Source organism: Lupinus angustifolius, chromosome LG19, assembly GCF_001865875.1.
Source record: "Lupinus angustifolius cultivar Tanjil chromosome LG19, LupAngTanjil_v1.0, whole genome shotgun sequence".
Lineage (NCBI taxonomy): Eukaryota > Viridiplantae > Streptophyta > Magnoliopsida > Fabales > Fabaceae > Lupinus > Lupinus angustifolius.
The window spans coordinates 16,516,998-16,529,691 of record NC_032027.1 but is presented as its reverse complement, the minus strand read 5'-3'; the positions used below and the strand labels follow the sequence as shown (position 1 = coordinate 16,529,691).

General features: G+C 32.7%; 1 protein-coding gene across 1 annotated transcript; it reads left to right on the top strand.

The window, feature by feature from the left end:
• On the top strand, positions 6,932-10,886 carry LOC109334483 (receptor-like protein kinase HSL1). The gene is made up of 2 exons (XM_019570295.1): positions 6,932-9,659; positions 10,291-10,886. The coding sequence occupies exons 1-2, from the start codon at positions 7,052-7,054 to the stop codon at positions 10,680-10,682; spliced, it is 3,000 nt and encodes a 999-aa protein (XP_019425840.1). The 5' UTR covers positions 6,932-7,051; the 3' UTR covers positions 10,683-10,886.

Below are 12,694 nucleotides of genomic sequence, written 5' to 3'. Positions count from 1 at the left end.
AAAATATTATTTTTTATTGATTTTTCAACATTAATGTTAATGTGTTATATATATATATATATATATATATATATCTATCTAATTTCACCGGTATACGGTTTAATTAGTGAACCGCCAATTAAACCACTATATCATTATATCAGTATACTAACTGGTTTGATGACTAATACGTATTAATAACATTAGATTTTATAATAGAAAATCAGGAAAGTGCTTAGGTGGGTTTCTTCTACTTTGTTGGACCACTAATTTTTTTCTCATGTGATATAGAAAACAAAATGAGAAAATAAGTTTAACCTTTTTGTATTATAAATTTGTAATTTGATAATGAGATAGATTTGAAATCATAGATGACAAGATGTTTCTTTATGTAGTCCACTGAGCCTGGACCACAAGTTACAACTGTAGAATGCAGAAAACCCAGTTTAGGTAATTATTGTGCAATGTGCATTTTGTTAGTTCGTTAAGTTAAATAAAGGGGTGAAAATGTGAAGGGTCTTTCTTTTTTCAAATTGATGCCGCTAGAAGTTTTATTTATTTATCACTGTTCCAACATTTGTATTTGATATTGCACTGACCCTAGATATTCAATTTGCTTACCATGATTCTAAATGTTAGTTATATTATGTTGTGTAATCTTGTACAATGTATTGTAAACATTATGTTGGAAGATCTTTATAAGTGAGATATAAAAATTGTCTTTGGGCCAAATGAAAGAAGTATATAAATGAGTTTGACACGTATTTTGACCCAAAATCTAAATATATGGGTTCATCAAATTGAATATTCTTTGACTCATTAACTTTTACATAATGTGAGACTTCTTCATTCCCACTTGGAATATCCAACCCATCAAACATCACATTATGAGATACAAGAGGGTAAAGAGAGCATAGTTCTAATTGTATAATTCTTTATATACAATTTAGCAATTATATATAGATGCCACCGACATACAGGAACTACTCTGTTTGTTTTAAAAATAATAATGAATTTCAACAATAAAATTTATTAAATAATCAAAATTAAAAATAATTATGCATGACTGTTTTAAGTATTTATTAGATTATTACTTTTAATATTGATATTCAGTTATATGTTCTAGATTTATTGTTTTAACATTTTAAAAATGAGAATTCATCTCATTAAGTAAATGCTCCTTACAATAAGAGGAACTACCATGATAAAATGAGATGATAAATCTTAACTTATTTAATGATCAAAATAAATATATACTTTTGATCCTTATTTTAAGAAGTCTTTTGAGGTTTTAGTTTTGAATTTTTTTATAATGTATTTTAAAAAGTAATAGGTACATTAATTGATTTTGTTAGGAAAATTTTATTGGATTAAATTATTGGAAAGAAAACATAATTAATTAATTAATTAATTGGTTGAAATGTTCATTCATGAATGACAATTTAAAAAAAAAACTATATTTAACTATTGAGAAATTTAGTGATAGTAACAATATTATTATCTACTACCAAAAATATATTGTAAAAATGACAAAAAGGAGTATATAACTTCTTAAATGATTACTAGATAACTACAAACAAACTTGGGAGTCATAAACTTGATTTAATGATTAGGGTTAAAGGTCCAAAGAATAGAGAAGGAGGTTGCTAGTTCAAATTTCATAACAAAAATAAACACTAACATTTGCCTATAAAAACTGTAAATAAACTTTTAATCTTTAAAATTGGATATGATTTAGATTTAATATTCTTTCGTTCTTAAAATTCAGTAACCTTCCCACTATATATTTGTTATAACCGTTGACTATACAATTCCACCAACCTAATCTAATCATGACCAACCAAAAGCAAGTATGCAATGTACATCATCCATATTGTATTTATTTATGCAATAGTATGCTACAAATTCTTACATCTTCTAACCAAATTATAATAAATGGAAAATGATGCTAAAAAAATTTCACCCCAAGGGTGACAAACATTATCATCAAAAGTAATAGTAATACATAAGCATGGGGAGACAAATCAGGTGTATATGTTACACTATACATTCAAAATGTGACATATACAAATGCCATAATTTTCCAAAGCAGGCCTAACATTTGTTGAGTTTTGCCAACATATTTTGCTGCAAGCTTCCATGATCAATGGTTACCAAAGATTAAGTTGACTAAAACTTTCCCTCTAATGTTTTCATGCGAGGGACATACCTAATCATTCATGTTCACGTAACCATTAACCATGAGATACATTAAAAGAAAAATAATGATGAACACTTAATTGCCACTTTTATGTAGTACCTTGCTAAAATCTAACCATGCATGCTACTTTACTTCACGAGTTGTTCTCATGTGTTTTTTTATTGCCATATTTGTGTTAATTCTTTAAGATATAATAAAATGTTTAATATATACTAATTGCTCTGATATAATATGTTGTATTTCTTATTCAATCTAAATTTGGATGTTTTTAGTGAGAGATATATTTTTTTGAAGGATTTTTAGGGTTAGGATCGAATAAGAGTTTAATAATTTGTTTTTGTATAGTAATATTAAATATTTAACTGTCTAAGCGATCGTAAACTTAGTTTCACAATGTATTTTCATTGCTTTTTAACTTTTTATTCACATATTTCAAGAAAAGATTTTTTATATATAATTTGACAATGATACTAAATTTTTAACATGTATTCGTATGTTTAATGTTTATTAGTTGTACTAATTTATTGTGTTGTATTTGAGAAAAAAATGTATGAATTAATAGTGTAAAAGTTTTATATATTGTCTGTCCATTATTTATTATTCATTTGCAATTATTATTAACTCTTAAAAAATAATATAAATGAAATACGAGACAGATTGTGCATAAATATATTACACTTTTTCTTATTAGGCATTGAAAACTTTGTCGAAGGTTGAAAAATCTGATAGAAAGATAATTAGCTAACATTTTTTTAGTAAAACTAAATAATAAACTAATCTATAAGTGATAAAATGATGTGAAATAGCTTATAAGTAAGTGATTTATAAAACATGAGTAGCTTAAATTCAGACTTATAATTCTCAGACTTTTCTGAAAATTCACTGCAACCAAATAATACTACAATCTTATTTTCTATTAGATAAGTTTTTTAATGGCTTATGTTCCTCAGCAGAGTCTTGTCAAACGTATTCTTAATCTAAATTTGATTTTTGGCTAAATGTAATTAACTTTTATATTACTCATAAACGACTTTTAATTACATATATTTAAAATTGTTTTGAAAGTGTGAAATGTTTAACGAGAGTTTGTATTTCATCACAATAAATATTAATATACTCTTTGAACATCTACAATGACAAACAACATATTCATTCTTATTCAAACTCCCCATGAAATAAGAATAACAATATTTTTGTCACAATAATAAATATCATTCTTATTCTTTATTTAGATCTTATAACATATATTTCTCTCATTAATTTTCTCTGATTTAGAACAATTAAAAACTATTTTTATTTATTAACAAAAATAAGAAAATAAAAAGGACATGGAGATTAACGACGATTATTGTGTTCTCTTATTAAAAAAATACTTTGAATGGAGGGAGTGTTTGAAACTTTGAAAATGGTTAAAATGTCTACGACAATTTTGTCTGTATCTCCTCTGAATCTGGAATATAACCGTCAGAGAGGAACAGTGGCCCTTCACATATTTCAACCTCTGTACCGTCTATTCACCCTCTTCTCTATCACACACTCATGACTTGACCGATAGTGACGCTCACCAAGCCCTTTCTGTAAACTCAATTTCATATTATTTTTATAATACTATTAGGAAGAAGAAAAAATTATGAAACTCAATGTTCACAATTAATATCTCAAAGTTCTATCAAAGTTATTATGTTAAAAAAATTACAATTTGTTATATTTTTAATTAAATTTATTGTATTTCACAATACACCCATGGAATAACATAAAATATGTGATAATAGGTGCCGTCCCGTAACAACGACGATTGTCTATGATTTTGTATTCTAAAACGAGTAAGTTAAAAATATGACATTTATTTATATTGAAAATAGTGATAGTGGAAATTCGGAAGTACCGGCATATATTTATGGGAACCAGTGTGCTAGGAGATTGGTGACCTACGTACGTAAGTTGGTTAAAGAGATAATTTTTGAAGTAAAATAATAAAAGAAATAACTTTAACTTATAAAATAATGTATTAATTAGTACATCAAAAATTAATGAAACTTTCCTTTATTCTACTATTATTTGACTAAGGGTCTTCCAGAATTGAGGTTGGATCGGATAAGACATTAAAGAAGTCGTAAAATCCAAATGAACCTGGTTAAGGAAAATCCTCTTTTTATAAAAAGTATATTATTATTTATTGTTAAGAGGGGATGATTAGAAGCTGAAGATAAATAGTTGGATTGTCGTCCGGACCCGTCGAGGAAGGTATATGAAAAGGTTCTCCGACGCTCAAGTCGGTAGATTATTCTAGAGAGATAAATGAGTAAATAATAGAGAAATTAGAACAATAAATGTATCAATAAATGAGAGAATGAGAATTAATTATACTTCATGTATAGTCTCTTATATTTATAGAGCTTAAGATGTGCTGAGATGACATCTCGTCATTGGCTAGCTTTAAACGGGTACCAAGAACGTACTCTGGTCGTCTTTACTTGACCTGCGGATCTGCCCCTTCGGGGGCACGTAGAATGTTAAGGCAGCGTGACATGTGGTTTGTTGCCTGACAATGATGACGAGTCATGACACATTAAATGATATGTCAACGGTGCATTAACATGTTTGATGTGCATTAAATAGCGTGTGAGAGGTCTTAATGTCATGTCAAGAACATTTATTGCATCTGCCATAGGCTGAGGCGAAAGAAGGGGACATGTGGAGTTCTGCACGAGATACTCAGGGGTAACCCGGGGATACCGGGCTAATAGATTCTTTGGGGTTGACAGCATGAGTATGATCGGGCTAAAACAGCTGCCTCCAGTCTACTACGTCGGTCAGAGACGACCAGGCTAGTATCCCTGGGCTAATAGATTCTTTGGGGTTGGTAACGCGGGTATGACCGGGCTAGAACAGTTGCCTCCAGTCTACTAAGCTGGTCAGAGACGACCGAGCTAGTAAACTCCATGGGGTTGGCAGCGCGGGTATATCCGGGTTGGAATATATATTAAAACAAGTAAAGTCTAAAACACGTTGATGTATTCTTGGTTAATATCTTAACTAATGTCTTTACATTATTAATTAACATGAACCCTATAAAAATTAGTTAAACAAGTAAATTGAAAAATAGGAGAATTTATAAAAATAAGAATAAGAAATATTCAAAGTTTAGGTTCTATTTCTCCATTGATGTTATCATGATATATTGTTGTATCTCACACCAGTGATGTTATTAGTATATATTTTTCTCTTTACTCCAAAACCACATTGATTGTCAATATCATTCTTGTCTTCCACTAATGTTTGGTTTTTCCTGTATTCAGTAATCGAATTTACTATGTTACGCCACTCTATGAAAGTAAACGGTTGTTTTTTTTTCTTCATCTTGTCTCTTCTTGTATCTTAGGAGTTACTTTAATGTTTTTTTTTAATTTGTACTTACTAGTAATAATAATAAATATAAATTACGTAAGAGATCATCTGTTTTCTTTAATCTAGTACTTCTTTGTCACTTGCTAGATCCAAATTTTCCAATTATAAATGGCAATATATATTTCTTATATCTATCTTTTAATACATCTCTACCGTTCTTTTAATACATTTATACCAACCTCATATAGGTGAACAAAATTTATATATCAGAATACCTTTGAGCTATATAACCCATAATTGAAAATTTAGTACGAGGCTTCTATCTATTTAAAGAAAAAGTGGATAGGTTCATTAATAAAGAACTGGATATATATTCTCTCATGTGCCAGAATTATCACAAATGATTCACTTCAAATTTGAATTTCTACTCAATCAATTTTTATAATTGTAATATTTTAACAGTTCAAAACATTTTGGTCTTAGGAATACCTCCCAATTTACAACATTTGGATGCAGAAAATACATTTTTCCTACAGAAACTACATATTTCATAACACTCCTGTTAAGACTTTTTTGTTTGTTATTAAGGCCATATGTACACTCTTGAAGATCATAATTTTAAAATATTGAACTCAATATTTGTGTACACGGATATTCTTTTTTAGATTTCTTAATTGCACCAACTAATATTATTAGGAAAGAGAATGGATCTCTCTAAAGTTGGTGAACATCCCTTATAATAATTATTTATAATCAAGAAAGCCTTAGACTAGTTCTGGAAGATACTACTAGATCTTTAAAGTTAAAAGTTCAATTATTAGAAGTGATAACTACGAATCCCAAAATAGATTAGTTCCTTATCTAGAAAGATAAGGAGATACATTTGGTAGCTTGTATAAATTCTATAATAAATGTGACATTCAAAATTGATAAATTTAATACCTCAAATTCAAAATGTTTTTTCTAATATATATTTTGTTTGTTTGAACTCCTTAATGATAGAGAATGAGTTAACAAAGTTTTTAAAACAATTAAAAGATCTTATTCGTAGCACCGCCATTCTCAAATGACTTGATTAATTAAGGAATAAAAAACAAAGTACTTATTTTAATAAACACCTGCTATTTTATGCATAAAAAAACAAATTGAGAAAAAATATACGCTGTTAATGATTTTTATACATTATTATTTATATCATCAACTATTTATATTTAATTACTACTTACTAAGTTACTATTAAAAAACATAATATAAATTATAAATTTTTATACTTACAATGAGTAAATATTACAATGATATAAATTAGCTTGTTCTTTTTTTCATAAAAAGTTGGCATTATGAAGCATTACATTATGATCAGAAATTATTAGAAGACAATAAGAGTGTCTTGATTATCCTAAACCAGTAGTACTAGCAGCAATGAGTATAGAAGCAGAGTATGACTCTTTCCCTCATAACTGAAGTTGAAATAAATAAACCAATCCTCTTTCAAAAACACAACACAACACAACAATCTCAAGAACAATGCATTCCTTTCTCTTCCTATTCTCCCTCTTTCTCTTCACACCAACCCTCACACTCTCTTTAAACCAAGAAGGACTCTACCTCTACCAATTCAAACTCACCCTCTCCGACCCTGACTCCACCCTCTCCACGTGGTCCCTCCATTCCTCAAACCCATGCAACAGCAACTGGTTCGGCATAACATGTGACCCAACCAACTCAACCATAACCTCACTCGACCTCTCTAGCTCCAACCTCCGAGGCCAGTTCCAACCCTCGCTTCTGTGCCGTCTCCCGAACCTGACCTCCGTCACTTTGTTCAACAACTCCATCGACCAAACGCTCCCTTCTTCTATCTCCATATGCCAAACACTCACGCGCCTTGATTTGTCTCAGAATCTAATCACTGGGTCAATTCCTCAAACACTTTCTGAGCTTCCCAATTTAACTTATCTTGATCTTACTGGAAATAACTTCTCTGGTTCTATTCCGTTTTCGTTTGGAATGTTCCAGAAGCTTGAAACATTGTCACTTGTTTATAATCTTCTAGAAGGTTCTATCCCTTATTCTTTAGGAAACGTTACAACGCTTAGAATGCTTAACCTCTCTTTTAACCCATTTTCACCTGCTCGGGTTCCTTCTTCTCTTGGAAAATTAACAAACTTGGAAGTTCTATGGCTCTCTCAGTGTAACCTTGTGGGACCCATTCCTGAGGAGTTTGGGAATTTGAAAAGTCTTGTGGTGTTGGATCTTTCTATGAATGGTTTGGATGGGAAGATACCGAGTTCGATTACTGGGTTGACTCGGTTGTGGCAGGTTGAGTTGTTTAATAACTCGTTATCGGGTGAGTTACCGGTTGGGATGGAGAATTTAACTGCATTGAGGCTTTTTGATGCTTCGATGAATCGTTTGAGTGGGAGGATTCCTGATGAGTTGACTCGGTTACCGTTGGAGAGTCTTAACCTTTATGAGAATTCGTTTGAGGGTGAGTTGCCGGAGAGTTTGGCGGATTCGCCGAATTTATATGAGCTCAGGTTGTTTGGGAATAGGCTCTCTGGGAAGTTGCCGGAGAATTTGGGGAAGAATGCGCCTTTGAGGTTGATTGATGTTTCGAATAATCAATTCTCCGGTGAGATTCCGGCAAGTTTGTGTGATCGCGGTGAGTTGGAGGAGATTTTGATTATATATAACTCGTTCTCCGGTGGGATTCCTGCGAGTTTGGGAGCGTGCCAGAGTTTGATGCGTGTTAGGCTTGGATATAATAAGTTTTCCGGCGAGGTTCCGGCGGGATTTTGGGCCTTGCCTCGTGTTTATCTGCTTGAACTTGTTGATAACGAGTTCAATGGTTCAATCGCGAGGACTATTGGTGGGGCGGTTAATCTATCGCTGTTGATTCTGTCGAAGAACAATTTCTCAGGATGGATTCCTGAGGAGATTGGGTGGTTGGAACATCTTGAGGAATTTTCTGGTGGTGATAACATGTTCAATGGTTCTTTGCCTGATAGTATTGTTAACCTTCGACAGCTCGGGACTCTTGATCTTCATAACAATAAGCTCTCAGGGGAGCTTCCTAAGGGAATTAAGTCATTGAAGAAACTCAATGAGTTGAATTTGGCTAATAATGACATTGGTGGGAATATCCCTAATGATTTCGGGAGTCTGCTTCAGCTTAATTTCCTCGATCTTTCGAATAACAAATTTTCAGGCAGAGTCCCTCTGGGGTTGCAGAGTTTGAAGCTCAATGAGCTTAATTTGTCTTATAATCAGCTTTCTGGTGAAATTCCCCCAATGTTGGCTAAGGATATGTATAAGGCTAGCTTTGTGGGTAATCCTGGTTTGTGTGGTGATTTGAAAGGCCTTTGTGATGGGAAAAATGAGGATAAGAAGGCTTCAGGTTTTGTTTGGTTGCTTAGATCTCTCTTCATTGTTGCCACATTAGTGTTTGTTGTTGGTGTGGTTTGGTTCTACTTCAAGTATAGGAATTTCAAGAATGGCAAAGGAGGTATTGATAAGTCTAAGTGGACTTTGATGTCATTTCATAAACTGGGTTTTGGTGAAGATGAGATTTTGAACTGTCTTGATGAAGATAATGTGATAGGAAGTGGATCATCCGGGAAGGTCTATAAAGTTGTACTTAGCAGTGGGGAGGCCGTGGCTGTGAAGAAGATTTGGGGAGGGGCTAAAACGGAAACCGGGAGTGGAGATGTCGAAAAGGGTAGGATTCAAGACAATGCTTTCGATGCGGAAGTTGAAACATTGGGCAAAATTAGGCACAAGAACATTGTCAAGCTATGGTGTTGCTGCACCACTAGGGACTGCAAGCTCTTGGTGTATGAGTACATGCCGAATGGCAGTCTCGGTGATTTGCTACATAGCAGTAAAGGAGGGTTGTTGGATTGGCCAACTAGGTTTAAGATAGCTGTTGATGCTGCTGAAGGTCTCTCTTATCTGCATCATGATTGTGTTCCACCGATTGTCCACAGAGATGTGAAATCTAACAACATCTTGTTGGATGGGGACTTCGGTGCAAGGGTGGCAGATTTTGGAGTCGCTAAGGTAGTCGAATCCAATGGAAAAGGAACTAAGTCCATGTCCATCATAGCTGGGTCTTGTGGATATATTGCACCAGGTTTGTAGTTATGTCCTGTTATTTAATTTTAGTTTTTCATCATGTTTAATCTCATCTTGATGAATCTGAGATGCATTTAATGTGCTACTCGCACTTAACTCAAAGTAAATGTTTTGGTTTAATTTATCACATTTTCGAGCTTTTAATGAACTTTGTCTGCAATTGTCTAACTATCTGTGCAGGGGAATCAATCCTTTTTCATGGCCATAGAAATATCAGTGTTACTCTTTTTCATTCTTGGTACAAAAACTATAACAATGTTGTTTTTTTCCTTGATACAAAAACTGTAACAATGTTAATGTATAAAAAAGGGCGAGTTTTGGCGCAACGGTAAGTTTGCTCGCCTTGTGACCTGGAAGTCATAAATTTAAATCCTAGAAACAACCTTTTAACTCGCGACATGTAAGACAACATCCATCTACCCTCCTCAGACCCTACTAGGTGGGAGTCCTGTGCACTAGGCCGCCTTGTTTATGTGGTTCCTATCAAATGGTTTATTTGGTTACATAGCTCTTCTTACTAACACCTTTAGATTATCATGTGCTACAATGATTAAATTCTATTCCATGTTTGACTGTCTAATAACATCTTCTCTTTGGAGCCTAACTGACACTGTTCTTTCCTTGTGCAGAATATGCATACACACTTAGAGTGAATGAGAAGAGTGACATATATAGTTTTGGTGTTGTCATACTTGAGTTGGTTACTGGAAGAAAGCCTGTAGACCCTGAATTTGGGGAAAAGGACTTGGTTACATGGGCATGCAGCACCTTGGATCAAAAAGGTGTCGACCATGTTCTTGACTCAAGGCTTGATTCTTGTTTCAAAGAAGAAATTTGCAGGGTCCTCAACATTGGTCTCATGTGCACTAGTCCTCTTCCAATCAACAGGCCTGCAATGAGAAGAGTGGTCAAGATGCTGCAAGAAGTGGGCATAGAGAACCAAGCCAAGTCTTCCAAAAAAGATGGAAAATTGTCCCCTTATTACTATGATGATGGGTCAGATCATGGAAGTGTTGCTTAATTCAAGTTCTTACAAGGGTAGGAATATTTGATTCTCAAGGGGGGAGTTCTTAGCTTTTCTTTTACTATAAAAAAGCTGGCTTAAAGAAAAGAGAAGAGAGTTTTTGTTTCTTGGGTTGAAAATAGAGTTGATATTTTTACCCTGTAAAGTTGGTCAACATCAAGGTGATTCAATAATCAAATTTGAATTGGTGATTTGCATTAATACCTACTATATTTAGAAATGATATTCTCACTATTAAACAAAGATATGACCTGTCTCTAGCACAGGTTAGGTGATTTCCAAAGTTGTAAAATCACTTGCTTCTAAATTCCAATAGCAATTTGCAGTAGTAAGTTCATTTAACTTCAATATAATAGAAAATGGTATATACACAATATAAAAATTAGAGGGAGAGGACTTTTTTTTACTTTAAGATTATGACAAATTACTAACCTTGATGAGGATTTATTACAAGATATAATTTTTTTTTAAAAAGGACACCTGATTCAAACTTAAATTATGTAGTTGTTGAGTGAAAAGATTGACTAGATGAATCAAGTGCAGTGCAAGTGGAATCTATAGCTGCTAAGTCATGCTTAAATGCTTATAATTTTGTGAACGTTCCAAGCTTAAAAGCTTTGACTGTTATCTGCAGTTGAATTTATTAGTACATTTCAGTGCTGGGTACAGCTAAAAGAAGTGATTTAATGAGGTAGTTAGACAGGGTTTGTCCTTCATGGCCATCTATTTTAAATGCATGTTACATCCAATGTGTATTCTACTGGTGCCACTTTCTGCCTGTGATTAATGATGATGGGGTACATTGGTATTTTTTGTTTGTAAGATGGACCAGGGAAACACAGCAGTGTCAAGTGTGATGCTTGTGCAGAATTAAATTCAGCAATGGAAATTTACCAAATTTTGGCTCATTCTTGTTGTGCCTTGTGGTTATTTTTGTGACAACTACTCTGCTGTGTAGAGAATGGTAAGTGAAGTTATTGTGATATAGATGGAAGATTGGTTACATGGAAGGTAAAAATTATTATGGGATAGAAAATGCAGCATTGTTCTTACATTTTTTTGTCGCAGATGTGTACTATCTTTTGGTCAGAAAATATAAAGTTAATATATATTTAATTTTTGTTTTATTTTTTTTCACCGATGAAAAATAAAGGGAATATGAGTGATACAAATTATTAGAAAGAATATGTTGCTCAGTTTTTACGGGAGCACATCTTCTATCCAAAGTATATATCACCATGTACTATTTTATTTTCATTAGTCAGAAAACATAAGGTTAATATATATTTAATTTTTGTTTTACTTTTCTCACCGATAAAATGAAAGGTATAGGAAGTTACATAAATTAAGATGTGGCTCCTATTCTTAAGAAGTAGTTGTGCTAACCAACAATGAAATATGACAGTTATTTTTTTCCTTCTGGTTACTTGTTATGGGTTACTTTCAACTAAATGCATCACAATTCACACAACAGAGCTACCTAATGGTAAGGCTTTTGAAACTAGTAGGAAGATAGTATCTTATGCATCAAGACAATTGAAGTCCCATGTGTAAGACTATCTAACCTAGAATTAACAATTGTAGTATTTGCTATTAAAATTAGAAATAAAGCCAGACTAGTAGCCCAATGATACAATTAGGAAGAAGGTATTGACTTTGATGAAACCTTTGCTCTAGTTGCTAGACTTGAAGCTATTAGGCTATTACTTGCATATGCTTGTTCTCTTAATTTTCAGTTATATCAAATAGATGTCAAGAGTGCCTTTCTCAACGGCTACATTCAAGAAGAAGCGTTTGTAGAACAACCTCCTGGTTTTGAAGATTACAAACATCCTTCTCATGTTTACAAGTTAAAGAAAGCTCTCTATGGTCTAAAGCAATCTCCACGAGCGTGGTATGACCGTCTAACAACTTTCCTGATAGAAAAAGGTTTTACCAAAGGGAAGGTCGACACTACTCTATTTATAAAGAAAATAAATCATCATACTTTACTAGTTCAAATTTATGTA

What these genes read in the sequence shown, in the direction of transcription:
- LOC109334483 (XM_019570295.1), top strand. Translation starts at nt 7,052, where the DNA reads ATGCATTCCTTTCTCTTCCTATTCTCCCTCTTTCTCTTCACACCAACC. An exon ending in TTGTGGATATATTGCACCAG is followed by an intron (nt 9,660 to 10,290) that starts GTTTGTAGTTAT and finishes TTCCTTGTGCAG; the next exon opens with AATATGCATACACACTTAGA.